Genomic DNA, 12,519 nt, shown 5'->3' on the forward strand with positions numbered 1-12,519 from the left:
CTCAGATAAAAGATACTGCACCCTTAGGTTGGAAACTATGTTGCAGAAGTGAAAAACAGACTTAGAATATAGAGTTGAGACAGCTTAGTAATTTGAGGAACAGAAAATAATAGATGGGAGAATATCAATTAAATAATAGAGAATTAAAATTCCCAACCTTTAGCCAAATGTCCCCTCCTCTGCATACTGCTGCTAAAGACTGAGTGGTGACCAAGCTGTGGGCACAGGCTCACACTAGACGGAGTCTGGCAGTGTTATTTAGGAAAAGCTGCAACTGGAACTGAGTACTACATTTAATTAGAGTAGAGCCCATTAGTTTATTGCAGTCATCTTTTGCATCCTAACGTAATCCTCTTTGCTCTATTATCAATGCACAACACTTCAATTGCAGATTCTTAACTTACCAATTCCCCACAATCGATCCACTGATAATTCACTTGCTAAGCCATCAACCGCAAACCTTGTTAACAGGTGTAAGTAGTAGTATGGTAGTCAAAATTTAAAAGGACCGTTAACAGAATTTCTTTTGAAGCCAACGTCAAGACAACACACAAAAAGATCAACTGTGTAGCTTGAGCCTTCCTACTCACTGCCATTCAAGTTTGCCCAGCCCTAAGTTTCCAATAGATAAAAACCCAAATCCTTCAAGTGTGTAACAGGGTCAGAGGGCCTTGAGCCTGAAGTGGTTTCATGTTCCCTTACACATACTTCTTTCTGGGTGAAAGTATGATTAAGAAGATACATGTAGCACCCACAATCTGTAGTTAAGCAAAACAAACGTGAAATTCCTCAGTACATTTTAGAGTAGGGACTGCTACTTTGCAGGCTAGCTTTAACTTAAAATGCTTTCCTAACTTTCCCTGTCCCAAATTAGCAATCACAAAAAAACAGGAAAATGTTCAACCTAAAGGATCCATGACTCAATTTGATTCAGGTCCCAGCAGAAAAAAAGCTCCAGAAATTGTAGGAGTAATTTACTTTGCTATCAACACACAACCACTTTAAAGCTGAAGACCAGAGGAAAGTCATTATTAAAGTCTGCACCTTTAAATATTATACATCTGTTCTGCCTTCAGGATGGACAGAATTAAAAGTATTTGTGGGATTTATTCACAACGTGAACATGGAAGACTATTAAGGTAAATGGTTTTTGTCCTATTTCATACTTTGAAGCCAATTAGGCAAGCATTCTTTATCACAGTGTTGGTCAAGCTGCTACCAACTACAGTGCTCACAAGGCAAAAAAACCCAAAGATTGTTCAGTATGACTTTTCAACCCAGTATTTGCACTGAATGGTTATCAATGCTCACATTTATGTGGAATATCTAGTTCAATTTATAGATTATTTCATTTTGTCTAAGTTTTAAGTTTGTTTAGAGGCTGGTGAGTTAATGTGCCTAGAAAACATGGCCCTAAAAACATTTTAATACTCACATAAAACCTTCATTGTTCCATATTGTAATGCCCAGAAATCATTTTACCAAATATAACTTGTTGCTGTGCAATAAAAATTCTGAAAGAATGCTCATTAGAAAGCTATACACAAAGCCGACACATGAAACTTCAACTTACTTTCATAATAGAAGCCATCAAAATAAAATGTGAGGAATAAAAAACATTTTATCTGTGTATTCAGAATCACATACAAGTTACCTTTACAGTTCAATTTACTATATAGAAATCATTCGGGTTTTATATTCAGTTAAATTCTGAACTGAGATTACAATATTGTAAATTATAAAGATTGTTACATTAATTCAGTACTTTTTTTAGCATACAAATTGAAATACATTAAGTTCAAACTTCAGCTTTATGGCAAACAGTTCTCAAATACAATACAGACATTTCTTAAAGTTACATGTGTGATTTTGCAGTTCTGAGCTGCTTATACACAGAACAGCTCTCCTATGAACATGGCGACATGGACACGCCATGAAGCTCAAAGCTGTATAGTCAAGCCAAAGACTCAAAACTGTACCCTTTTTTAAAAGATCTGGCATTTCTGGACCAAAGCACAACAGGTAAAGACGGTTGGGAACAATTCCTCCTCCTTATTACGGTAAAAAAAAAAGTTTCATGGTAGCTTGGAATTTTGCATAAAACCCCATATTATACCTTGGTAAAGTCTAAGGTATAAGATGACCATGGATTGGGGCCCTAAATTTTATTTTATTAGTAGAACCCATACAATTCAAATGGGCATTAATCAAATCAAAAAATATTAAGCACCTACTGGTTTAAGAGACTGAAATTTATTAACAGATTCATGATCAATTTCTTCCCACCTTGAAATCAAGGTGTAAAAACCAGCTATTAAGTGCATTCCAAACTTCTCCTATGTAGCACAGGTAGAATTTTCTGTCCATTGGCACCAAAGTGAAGTCACATTTCCTCTTGGGAGACAGAAATTCCACATCTGAACATAGAGTAAGTTAGGAAAAAAGTGACCCCTGGTGTTTATTACGATTGTGATTCTGAAACCTAGGATTACTACTATACTAGCAGTGAACAACACAAATCCTGGCAACTACTGTCAGGTTAGTGACATTATCTCCCTCCCCCGAGTCACCATAAAATTTTAGTATGAAAAGAATTAGAAGCAATCACTAACTTGAACAAATGGGAAATAAGAAACTAAGCAATTAGCTAAGTAACAAAACACCTTGAAGTCTGAAATCATTGCAATTGAGAAATTGGAAATACGTGTACCCCCACCCAAACTCTGAATTTAAATAATATTTCGTGCAAAAGAGCATCAGATTTCTGGATATAGATGTAGCCCTTCTTTAAGTTTGTGCTGCAGAGTTTTCTGCTATTTTTATTTCCCTCCCCCAAGATACTGAAAGTATTTAATAGAATCGTCCATCTCAGCCAAAAGATTTTTGATTCAAAGATTTACTAAGGTACTCTATGCATTCTACCTATACAGAAACACCTATTATTACAATTGGTTTATGCAGGATTAACATTTTTTGGTGTTAAAATTGTTAAACATCATGCTTACTGCACATCGACTCTCCATGATGCATCTGAACTTCACAATGATTTACCAAACATTTTACTTAAATTACTAATTAAATAACTGAAAAGGTATACTGAAGCAAACTAAATTTAAGTGGGCTATAAAGAAAAATAACCTTCAGAACAGTCCATATACACATCTATTTCAAAACTACCTTTGCTAGCTAGCCCCTTTCCCAAAGTTTTAGCCTGGAAAAAAAAAACAGTAAAATCTACACAAAATTTTATTGCAATCATACAAGGGTTACATTAGGTCAAATACAACAAATACTATGATGCAATTTTACATTTATTAAACTACAGTTCAAAGCACAAATTTACACATTCTAAATACACTAAACGTATCTAATGAAGTCACACGGGTCTTCCACTGACATTTGCTATATCTGGGTGAAAGACATTAACTTTACAAGACTTTTAAACACGAATCCTTAGTATAAAAACTGTGTACTTGTATGTAAACGATTTAATGGGGAACCCAATTAATGGGCTTCCATCTCCACTAAGTCATCCATTTTGTTGCATATTTTAAACGCTTAAGGGGCAGAGCAAACTGTTAAGTTTAAATCTGGATACATTATCTAAATCTCCCAATTAACCCCCAATGAAATTATAGATGAAAGCTGATTTTGTCTGGTCCCAAATAGCTATAACTAACAGTTTGTTTCCAAAAGAATTAACAGACTAAAATTGTTTTAATTTCCCCCACACTGGAATGTAGACCAGACAAGCTTAACTTGCAACTTCAGATCTAAAGAAGCGTTAATGCCTGTTTAAGCTTCAGTGGAAAAGCTGTCTTCTTGGCTCAGCTGAATGCAAGAAGGCACGAAGAAGAAGTTCTTCATCATTGTGTCTGCAGTAATTCCAGCATCTTGCATCTCATACCTACATTTAAAAAAAGGCATTAGTTCTGAATTTATGCACAAAGACCACACAATGAAATGGGACTTTAAAATATCTTTCAATGACCCTTAAAAGGTGAACATTTTGCTACTACTTGTAAATTACAAATTAATTTTGTACATTACAAAATTAAAATTAACATTCTGTCACCTCAAATACCTAATCTGATTTAAAATAAAAACACCTTACCAATCGTTGAATGATATCATGTAATAAATAGCTGGCCTCTGAAAATCATTAAAAGCAGATGGTTCGTGGAAAGAATCTGCTCCCATGTTATCAAAGATAAGCCAATCTCCCACATTCAGCTCAGGAAGAAGACAGTTTTCCACAATTTGATCAAGCTCGTCACAGGATGGACCCCAAAGGCTGCTTGTAAACAGAGGCTCATCGTCCTTGTATTTCTGTAGGAGAGGAAGTTTTACTCATGTCAGTACTGAATTTGAGGGCAGGTAAGAGATTTTTTTCACTATCTCAGACCCAGTGTGCCCATGGAAGGCAGGGCTGGAGCCAGGGGCAGTGGGGCTACTTCTTAACTCCATGTCAGGCAACAAACTAAAGGGACTAGACTAAAAAGCCAGAGGAATGCAAATCCACATTCTCTCTCCAAAAAATTGGGAGGCATCTTAAAAATAAAAGCTCTGTTTATAAACTGCCAAATAAGCAGGATTGATTTATTATTTGTAATAGAACTTGCCTTGTGAACCTCTGGAATGGTATTTAAATTCTCAGACAGTTTACTTGCAAAAGAACCATAAACACCATCATTCATATAGTACACAAAGGCTGGTTCATCACTTCCGGTTTTTTCTGCTGAAATAAAGAGGAAAATTAAGATAAATTTATGGTAAAATGCCTAATATAGTTATCATGCAAAGCCTATCAAATACACTGAAAATTTACAGAACTGACTCCTAGTTTTCACACCTCAAAATATTTAACTAAAAAAAACCCCAAACACACACCAATACATACTGAAAAACCTTAAATAAAACTGTGAGCCTAAAAATACTGCCATTTCATAAAGGAAGATACCCAATGAACATGCAAGTAAGTGCTCTACATCACCGGGTAAATGGGAATTAAAACTACAACGAGCTACCCCCACCACACACACCCCTACTGAATGGATAAAAGACAGAAGATATAAAAAAGAAAAAATATCAATAAAGACAAGGAGTGAGCAGAACCTGCAGAGACACACTGCCTGTGGGAGGGTAAAATGGCAATGCCACTCTGAAGTCTCTGAAAACACCTGTCCTGTGACCCAGCAACCCTACTGTTAGTCATTTACCCAAGGGAAATGAGAAGTGTCCACAAGACTTGTTCAATAGTAAGTTTTATTTGTAATAGCCCCAAACCGAAACAACTAAATATTCATTAGCAAGAGAATATAAACTGTATATTCAGACTATTAGCAATGAACATGAAACAAAATGGTTCAAAATCAGGAATTATACTGAGCTTTCTTAAACAAACAAAAATGCTGATTTCATTTATATGAAGTTCAAAGGCAGTTCAAACTAATCTATGTGGGAAAATAAACAGAATAGTGTTTTGTCTGTCTGGCAAGGGGACAAAACAGAAAATAATTCTAAGATATGAAAATTAGATAGGGATGTCACCATATGCCTTCATTAACCTATCAAATTACATACTTACTTAGGATTGTGCTCACTACATATAAACTTGGGTAACACACACACACACAAAACAAAAACCCTAAACAGATACGGAGTCTAGTTAAATGGTTTGCTGTTTTGCAGTGATATGAGTTAGCTATTCTGGAAACACCTTCTGTGTATTTTATGCTTTAGTGAGTGAGGGACAGAGAGATAATGGGAGCCAGGTTTGTCTCTGTTGGGAAAGGGACAATGTACCGTGTGGTACATTATACTCATAGCTTTTGATATACAGGTATGTTTAAGAAATTTAAAAACTCAAAGGTAAAAAGTACTCAAGAGAGTACTCTTGCTCATTTAAGGAAAAAACAAAACTATAGGAAGAAGTAAGTCTCCTTAATGTAGAACAGTACTCTATACATTTTTTTAAAAAGTGATACTTCTGGACTGTATAGGGCTTTTTTTGTTGGTTTGCCTAAAAAGCAGATTTAAAAGGAGTCTGTTGGCCCTGTTAAGTAAGAAAGTATGGGGCTAAATCTCCCTGTGGCTCATGTGACTAAGAGAAACAGCAGAGATGGCACAATAAAATGCTGCTTCTTAACAAGGGAGGATCAATGCCTGGGGGAAGTGTGTATAGAGCATGTGTGTCTAAACATCGGCACAAGACAGCTGAGCTCAGGGAGTCTTATGGAATGGGACCCTGGCCAGGACACTTTGAAAAGCTCCCCAACTGCCTATAACTGACTGGCTAAATACCATCCACAACTTTATAATCCATAAACTGTCTTACAGTGTAATTATACTTCAGTATCTGATAAATCCATCTTCAAAAGAGCTGGAATTGTCTATCAACAGGAATAAACTATGAACTCATAGTTTGTTAACTCACCTCCAGAGGAAAATTTATCACTTTCAACAACTTTCTTTGCAATGATATTAACTGCAAGTGTAAATGCAGAAGACACATAATAGCTTCCAGGTTCTGAAATTATCTTAATGCCAGATCCTTCAGGAAAGTAGACATCCAACAAAGGGCTGATAACATGATTAACCTATGGAGTTTAAATCCCAAATTATAGTTTCAATATTGGATTAGATAATTCAAATTACAGACCCCGAACGAAGCTTAGCTATTTAGCTGTTATCTTCAGTGCAATTAAGCAGGCTTCATTAAAGCCATCAAAGTTTACCAGAATGGCAAATACCTACTGGTGATTAATTAGCCATGCTTCAGTCTAACAAAGGAGCAAACGTCCCAATCAGTTTCTAGATATTACAGAAGGGGGAAGGAGGGCAGAGCAGGAAGGTAAGGAGTGATACACGTCTAGATAAAAGAGCGTAAACGTCTAGGCTGTGAACTCACTTCTACCATCACATGGTCCACAAGCGCAAAACTACACAGAAACCATTTTGTGAGGAAGTTATATGCTTGAGCTTAAAAAAATTTATTGAACTTATCAAAGTTAGCTAGGTCTTCTCACTGCCTTATTTCTCGGAATCAAATTTTAAACAGATGTTACAGGCTTTTAGTTCCTGCCACTGTAAAAATCCTACTCTATACATCTACCACTTAAGTAGCAATGAATAAGATTATTCCAGTATGTCCACCCACTGAACAAAGTTTACCTCTTCCAACTGAAATTCAGTTCCTGTGAAGCCTCCACCAATGTCTAAGATGTTCATTGTGAAGCCAAACTCTCCCTAGAGATGAAAAAAAGTACTTTAAATGCTTTCCTAAATTCAACAAATATAGGGACATTTTGCAACGCCCCTGCCAGGGGGATAAATATCTGCTCTGACCTTCAATACAGCAAGTTTTTTGATTTCTAACAGAAGCAGGTTAATTCAATGTCATATATGTTAGCTGCCTGATGCTGTCTGTACTATTTTGTAGACAAATAAATTACTATTTAATCCTTTAAATCACTTTAAAAATGTGACTGTATGAAGCAATGCTTATAGTGTAAAAAAATAAGGTGCATGTCACAGACAGAAAAACACAGTATTGTAGTCTTAAATAACATCCTGGATTTAAATATCAAAATACAGGGAAAAACTTACAGCCATGTCAAACACACATCGAGCATCAGACAGAGCATGTACATATACTTGAGATTCTTTACAAGCACTTGATACATGAAATCTGAAAGAAATAAAATAAATTTAGAGCAGCAGCAAGTTTGAGGCTCTTCCTATTAATTCCTTTCAATTCTCATCTACCATATTGACACAGTAAGTATTACCTTAACCTTACCAAATATTTCAAGTATCAGAAACACCAGCCTCTAACCATCAAATTACAACACTTTACAATAAATTACCAGTCATGATTCATGGCTATTGGCTTGAAGGAAGCAAGCTTTTTGTATATGTGGTAAAGTAAGTAACAAGCTCCAACAATAAAAACGGGTCACAAAACCTTTCATCTGAATGTGTAATTTTATCTGACAAAATATAAAAAAATGTAATTGTGAAATACAAATGAACATCAGTTCAGCTGAGTATTACTTATTAAGTGATACAGACTCAGAAGAGATTAAATTTAAGTATGATTCTGTACCCTGACTATGACAGAGGTTACACAAATCTGTTTAAATGTATAGTATACACCCAAAAAGCCAATTTTCCTTTAATTTTTTAAAAAATCTAGTTGAAATACGAACAGTGAAAGGACAGTAAACTCACAGCTATTAACAACCACACCTAAAACAAAAGCAAACTAAGAAAATAGCTAGATCAGGAACAGAACCATAGAAATGGAGATTACATGGAGGGTTAGCAACAGAGAGAAAAAGGAGGAGAAGCAGGAAGAAGGTACAGAGAATAAGTATCATAGACGGTAGGTAGAATATAGACAGGGGGAGGGCAAGAATAGTATGGGAAATGTAGAAGCCTAAGAACTTATGAGAAATGGACATAAACGAAAGGGGGGGAATGGTGGGGGCAGGAGTGTGGAGGGGAACGAAGGGGGGGAGAATGGGACAACTGTAATGGCATAATCAATAAAATATATTAAAAAGAAAAAAGAAATAAGAAAGCTCTTAAATACATGTCAGCACTGTCACCTAAGGTAGTGATTTAACAGTGGAGAATCTTTATCCATCTTTATGAACAATTTAAAAAGCAAGACCCGGTACTGTAGTGAGAGTAGCAATGGGCTGATGACCCAGAAGATCTGGAGCTTTATGCTTCAATTTGACTGAGATCATAGTTCTGAGACTATGGTTAAATCATCTCTCTGGGTCTGTTTCCTCACATAAACTACCAAGAAGGTAAACAAAGTCTACTGAATTACTGAAGTGCCCCCCAAGGAAAAAAAATAACACAAGCTGCAAAATGAATGCCATCTTGGCAGTAATCAGAATTACAGTAAACCCCCTGCATGCAATTTAAAAGGTGATTTAAATAAATAACTTATATTTATCTGTTTAATAGGAGAGAAGAGATACAAGCACAAAATAGTATGAAGAATAAAGCATATTTAATTTTTCCTAAGCTAGAAGAAAATATATATAACAACTGGAGGTTGCCTCTGTGAGTTATTAAATCAATAATCTTATTAAGACATAGATCATCACCATAAAATGAAGTTTAAAATAAATACTTACTTGACCCCAATAATTTGGACATCAAGTTCCTTAGCACATTCCAAGATATGCCTACAGTTCTTCAGGGTAGTGCCAAACTTCATGTTACCCTCTTCACCTCCAATGTTATCTTCTGTTGCAATATGTAGTAAGACCCTAAGAAAAGGGGAAGATGATTGGGGCAGAGTTGGTTTACATCATCATCAGCACATGTGAAGCCTGAAGATTGTAGGAACTGTTTTCATTATGTTGCCAGTGCTCCCAAATCCAGCGACGGATGAATCAAGTGAACCTAATGAAAAACAATCCTGTACAGAGAAAAAACTAGCAATTAGGGCCTAAAGCATGAAGCTTTACAAGGATGGAATTCGGAAAATGCTGAAGTTAAGATTCTATTGTAGAAGCAAGGGTAGGTAGGGCTCTGTAATGTAAGACATTACTTTCAAATGAAGTCCATCAGTCCATAAATCCACCTAGAAAGACTAAATTGAATAGCAAGGTCATCACTGTTTTTCAACGAAAAGTATCAGGGCTTCAAATGTTTCAAATTTCCTAAATTATGCCAGCCAGCAAACCTTCCACCCACTTCTGGGAAGTGTTGAGTTATTGTGTCTAAAAAGAAGACTGTTAAACTATTGATTCCAATCTATTTAGTATTTCCCTCCAAACCATGACAATCTAGACAAAACCATCAACAGATTGTCAGGCTAATTCCAAAACCACTAAAAACTGCAAATACGTTAAAAATAAATGCTGTTTTCCCAAGGAAGTCCTAAGAGAGGGCTCGTCTGATAAAAGCAAAATTATTCTACATATGGGAGGAATTGACACTATCAAGAATGTTCCATTCACATTTCAATTTAAAAAACACTCCATCCAAATCAGGGCTTGACTTCAGAAGATCATGGAACAAAAACTTTTTAGAGACAGGTTCCCTAGAATTTTCCAAAGAACCCTCTTTACCCAAAGGTTTTCAGGGTAATCAATTCTATCAGGACGCCTTTCTCAGAATACCACTAATGTCACTAAGAAAATTGTAAGTATACAAGGAAAATATGGACAATATACATTTTCTAGAACATATAACATATACAACAATAACTCATTCAAAATAATAAGTAAACAATTTTGTGCTAATACAATATACATTTCTGGCCTGGATGATGTAGCTCAGTGGATTGAGCATGGCCTGCGAACCAAAGGGTTGCAGGCCAGGTCCCCATTAGGGGGCACACAAGAGGCAACCACACATTGATGTGTCTCTCCCTCTCTTTCTCCGTCCCTTCCCCTCCCCTCCCCTCTCTAAAAATAAATAAAATCTTTTTAAAAAAATCGATCAATCTTGGGATGCACACAGGAACAAATGAAAAATTATACTTCCCGTTCAAATAGAAACATGGGCTTTAAAGAAACTTCTCCAATCACTAAGGACCATTCAAGAACTATGGCCAAGGGCAGATCACATCCTCAGCTAAGCAGGAAAAAAACCTGACAAAAATATATCCCATTCCCCAAATGACTGATTCCTAGCAGGGTTAATGTGGTTATAGAAATACCAGCTGTGGCCCTAATTTGATTCTCCCACCAACCACATCTTGGAGTTCAACACTATAAATTCATATCCCAAACTGCCTATATCGCATCCCCACTCCACAAGAAGGGTCAGAAGTAGGCAGCCAATAAAATGATAGTAGCATTTTAAATAAGCTAAAATAATTACAATACATATCACTGCTCTACACAAATGCCTCCTTTCCCCAGGCTAAAGACAAACCCAAACCGTAAGCAAGTAAAATATACCCAGGTACTTAATTTTATACCTACTTGGCATTTGGGTGACTGCGTGCAATTTTCTTCAGTTCGACTTCACTGTCACAAGTCATGATGTTCACTCCAACTTTTGCTGCATACTTTATCTGAGACACTTGCTTACAAGGACTTATGTAAATGATGTTTTCTGGAGATACACCCAATTCTTGCACTAATGCAATTTCGGTCTGCAAAAATAGATTTTTAATAGTGTCATCTAAAAGGCCAAATTTCTAGTACTTTTTAGTTACTACCTTATACTTTTTGGTTAAATTCAAATCATATGAGGTAAAATTAGGACTACATGTCAGTTTATAATCTGGCAATGCTTACTATACCACTCTGTGTTAAAACCTTTAGAGGTACAATTACCATCACAGAAATTTCAGGGTTTACTTTGCTTGTCATCAGAAGTAGCTTGTAACTTGGTCTAGCTAGCTCTAGCCTAAGAGGGAGGAATAAAAAAAGTTCTGGTTAAAGAGAACTTTTAAAAGTCTCATTTCACCGAAACTTTGTACACTTGAAATTTATCAATTTCCCACCTTAGGCTGCAAATTTAAACAAGAGCATAAAAACCCATCCTAAAGTCAACCTTCCTCGAAGGGTAACCAAAAGTTAAAAAGTGAACTTTCAAATGGTGCAGTTCAATGAAAAAATACTTACTTTACTAGAACAAGCAAATCCAGTTCCAAGAGCCGCCAAAATCTCAAGCACAGCTGGAGCGGAGTTGCACTTGACCGTGTAGAACGGCTTTATCTGAGCTACTACGCTCTGCCACCGAGTGTGTTTCTTCACAATCTTTCCAAGATCTCCCACAAAAAATGCATTTTTCCCTGTCTATTATGATTATAAAGAAGAGTAACAATTAAACCACTGAAAATAACAAATGAGTCAATATATATATTATTTACAAACATTATCAAATACATTGTTTTAAACTTGACTTTTGCTGTTCTACATTGGCATATTAAATATTCTCTACTTTGATGAAAAAATATTACAGTGACGTTCTATTTCAGAATTGCCTCAATTTTACTTTTTTTAGGAACAGAGGGGAAGGAAATCACCCACTGCCTTCCATGCTACCATTTAAAATAGACCTAATTTGGCAGTTCGGGATCTAGTTTCCTAATAGAGCAAGTAAAATCAAGAATGCTAACAAAACAGGCTTTGTATCTCCATTATAAATCGTACCTGGAGACAAGATGGTAAAACAAGGGAGCAACTAGAATGGGAACCCATTTTTAAGGAGACAAAGTTGGTAGTCTATGTTCCTTTAAAAAAAGGCAAAATAAAATAATAATTTCAGAAGTGTACTAAATGTCAGATAAGCCTGAGTAAAAGTATTCTTCCTTCAAAAGAAAAGAGATTTTACCAGGCATTTGAAAAAGAGCTGCAATGATTTTAAAGCTGTGCCTATTCTAGGGGTAGAAGGGTAACTGTGCATGTCAGCCAGAGCACAGATTACTCAATGCTGGTTGCTGGACAATATAATCTTTGGAATATACAACATTCAAGTATTGTTTTAAAAGCCATGAAGGCATTATTACTGCTTTCAATTTTTCAAAACATGTTT

The 12,519-nt window shown here is 35.9% G+C and overlaps 1 protein-coding gene and 1 long non-coding RNA gene across 6 annotated transcripts in view; one reads left to right on the top strand and one right to left on the bottom strand.

Annotated features, from left to right (window-relative positions):
- Positions 1 to 1,151: 1,151 nt before the first annotated feature.
- On the top strand, positions 1,152 to 8,380 carry LOC118988577 (uncharacterized). The gene is made up of 3 exons (XR_005066812.1): positions 1,152 to 1,227; positions 6,854 to 6,860; positions 8,370 to 8,380. It is a non-coding gene; the product is annotated as an uncharacterized LOC118988577 (long non-coding RNA).
- Positions 1,604 to 12,519, bottom strand: part of AZIN1 (antizyme inhibitor 1) — a 30,199-nt gene continuing 19,283 nt past the window's right edge. For 4 of the 5 annotated variants that reach the window (XM_037048320.1, XM_037048317.1, XM_037048319.1 and 1 more), the window contains 9 exons: positions 11,607 to 11,780; positions 10,959 to 11,131; positions 9,156 to 9,290; positions 7,609 to 7,690; positions 7,174 to 7,248; positions 6,437 to 6,599; positions 4,623 to 4,738; positions 4,115 to 4,329; positions 1,604 to 3,907 (listed from right to left, as the gene is read on the bottom strand). In XM_037048320.1, coding sequence (XP_036904215.1) covers positions 3,796 to 3,907; positions 4,115 to 4,329; positions 4,623 to 4,738; positions 6,437 to 6,599; positions 7,174 to 7,248; positions 7,609 to 7,690; positions 9,156 to 9,290; positions 10,959 to 11,131; positions 11,607 to 11,780 — 1,245 coding nt within the window. In that variant the 3' untranslated portion in view covers positions 1,604 to 3,795. The remainder of the gene's footprint in view (positions 3,908 to 4,114; positions 4,330 to 4,622; positions 4,739 to 6,436; positions 6,600 to 7,173; positions 7,249 to 7,608; positions 7,691 to 9,155; positions 9,291 to 10,958; positions 11,132 to 11,606; positions 11,781 to 12,519) is intronic. The other variant, XM_037048321.1, reaches the window with a different exon arrangement.

Source organism: Sturnira hondurensis, unplaced genomic scaffold, assembly GCF_014824575.4.
Source record: "Sturnira hondurensis isolate 20B ecotype Veracruz unplaced genomic scaffold, ASM1482457v3 Scaffold0006413, whole genome shotgun sequence".
Taxonomy (NCBI): Eukaryota; Metazoa; Chordata; class Mammalia; order Chiroptera; family Phyllostomidae; genus Sturnira; species Sturnira hondurensis.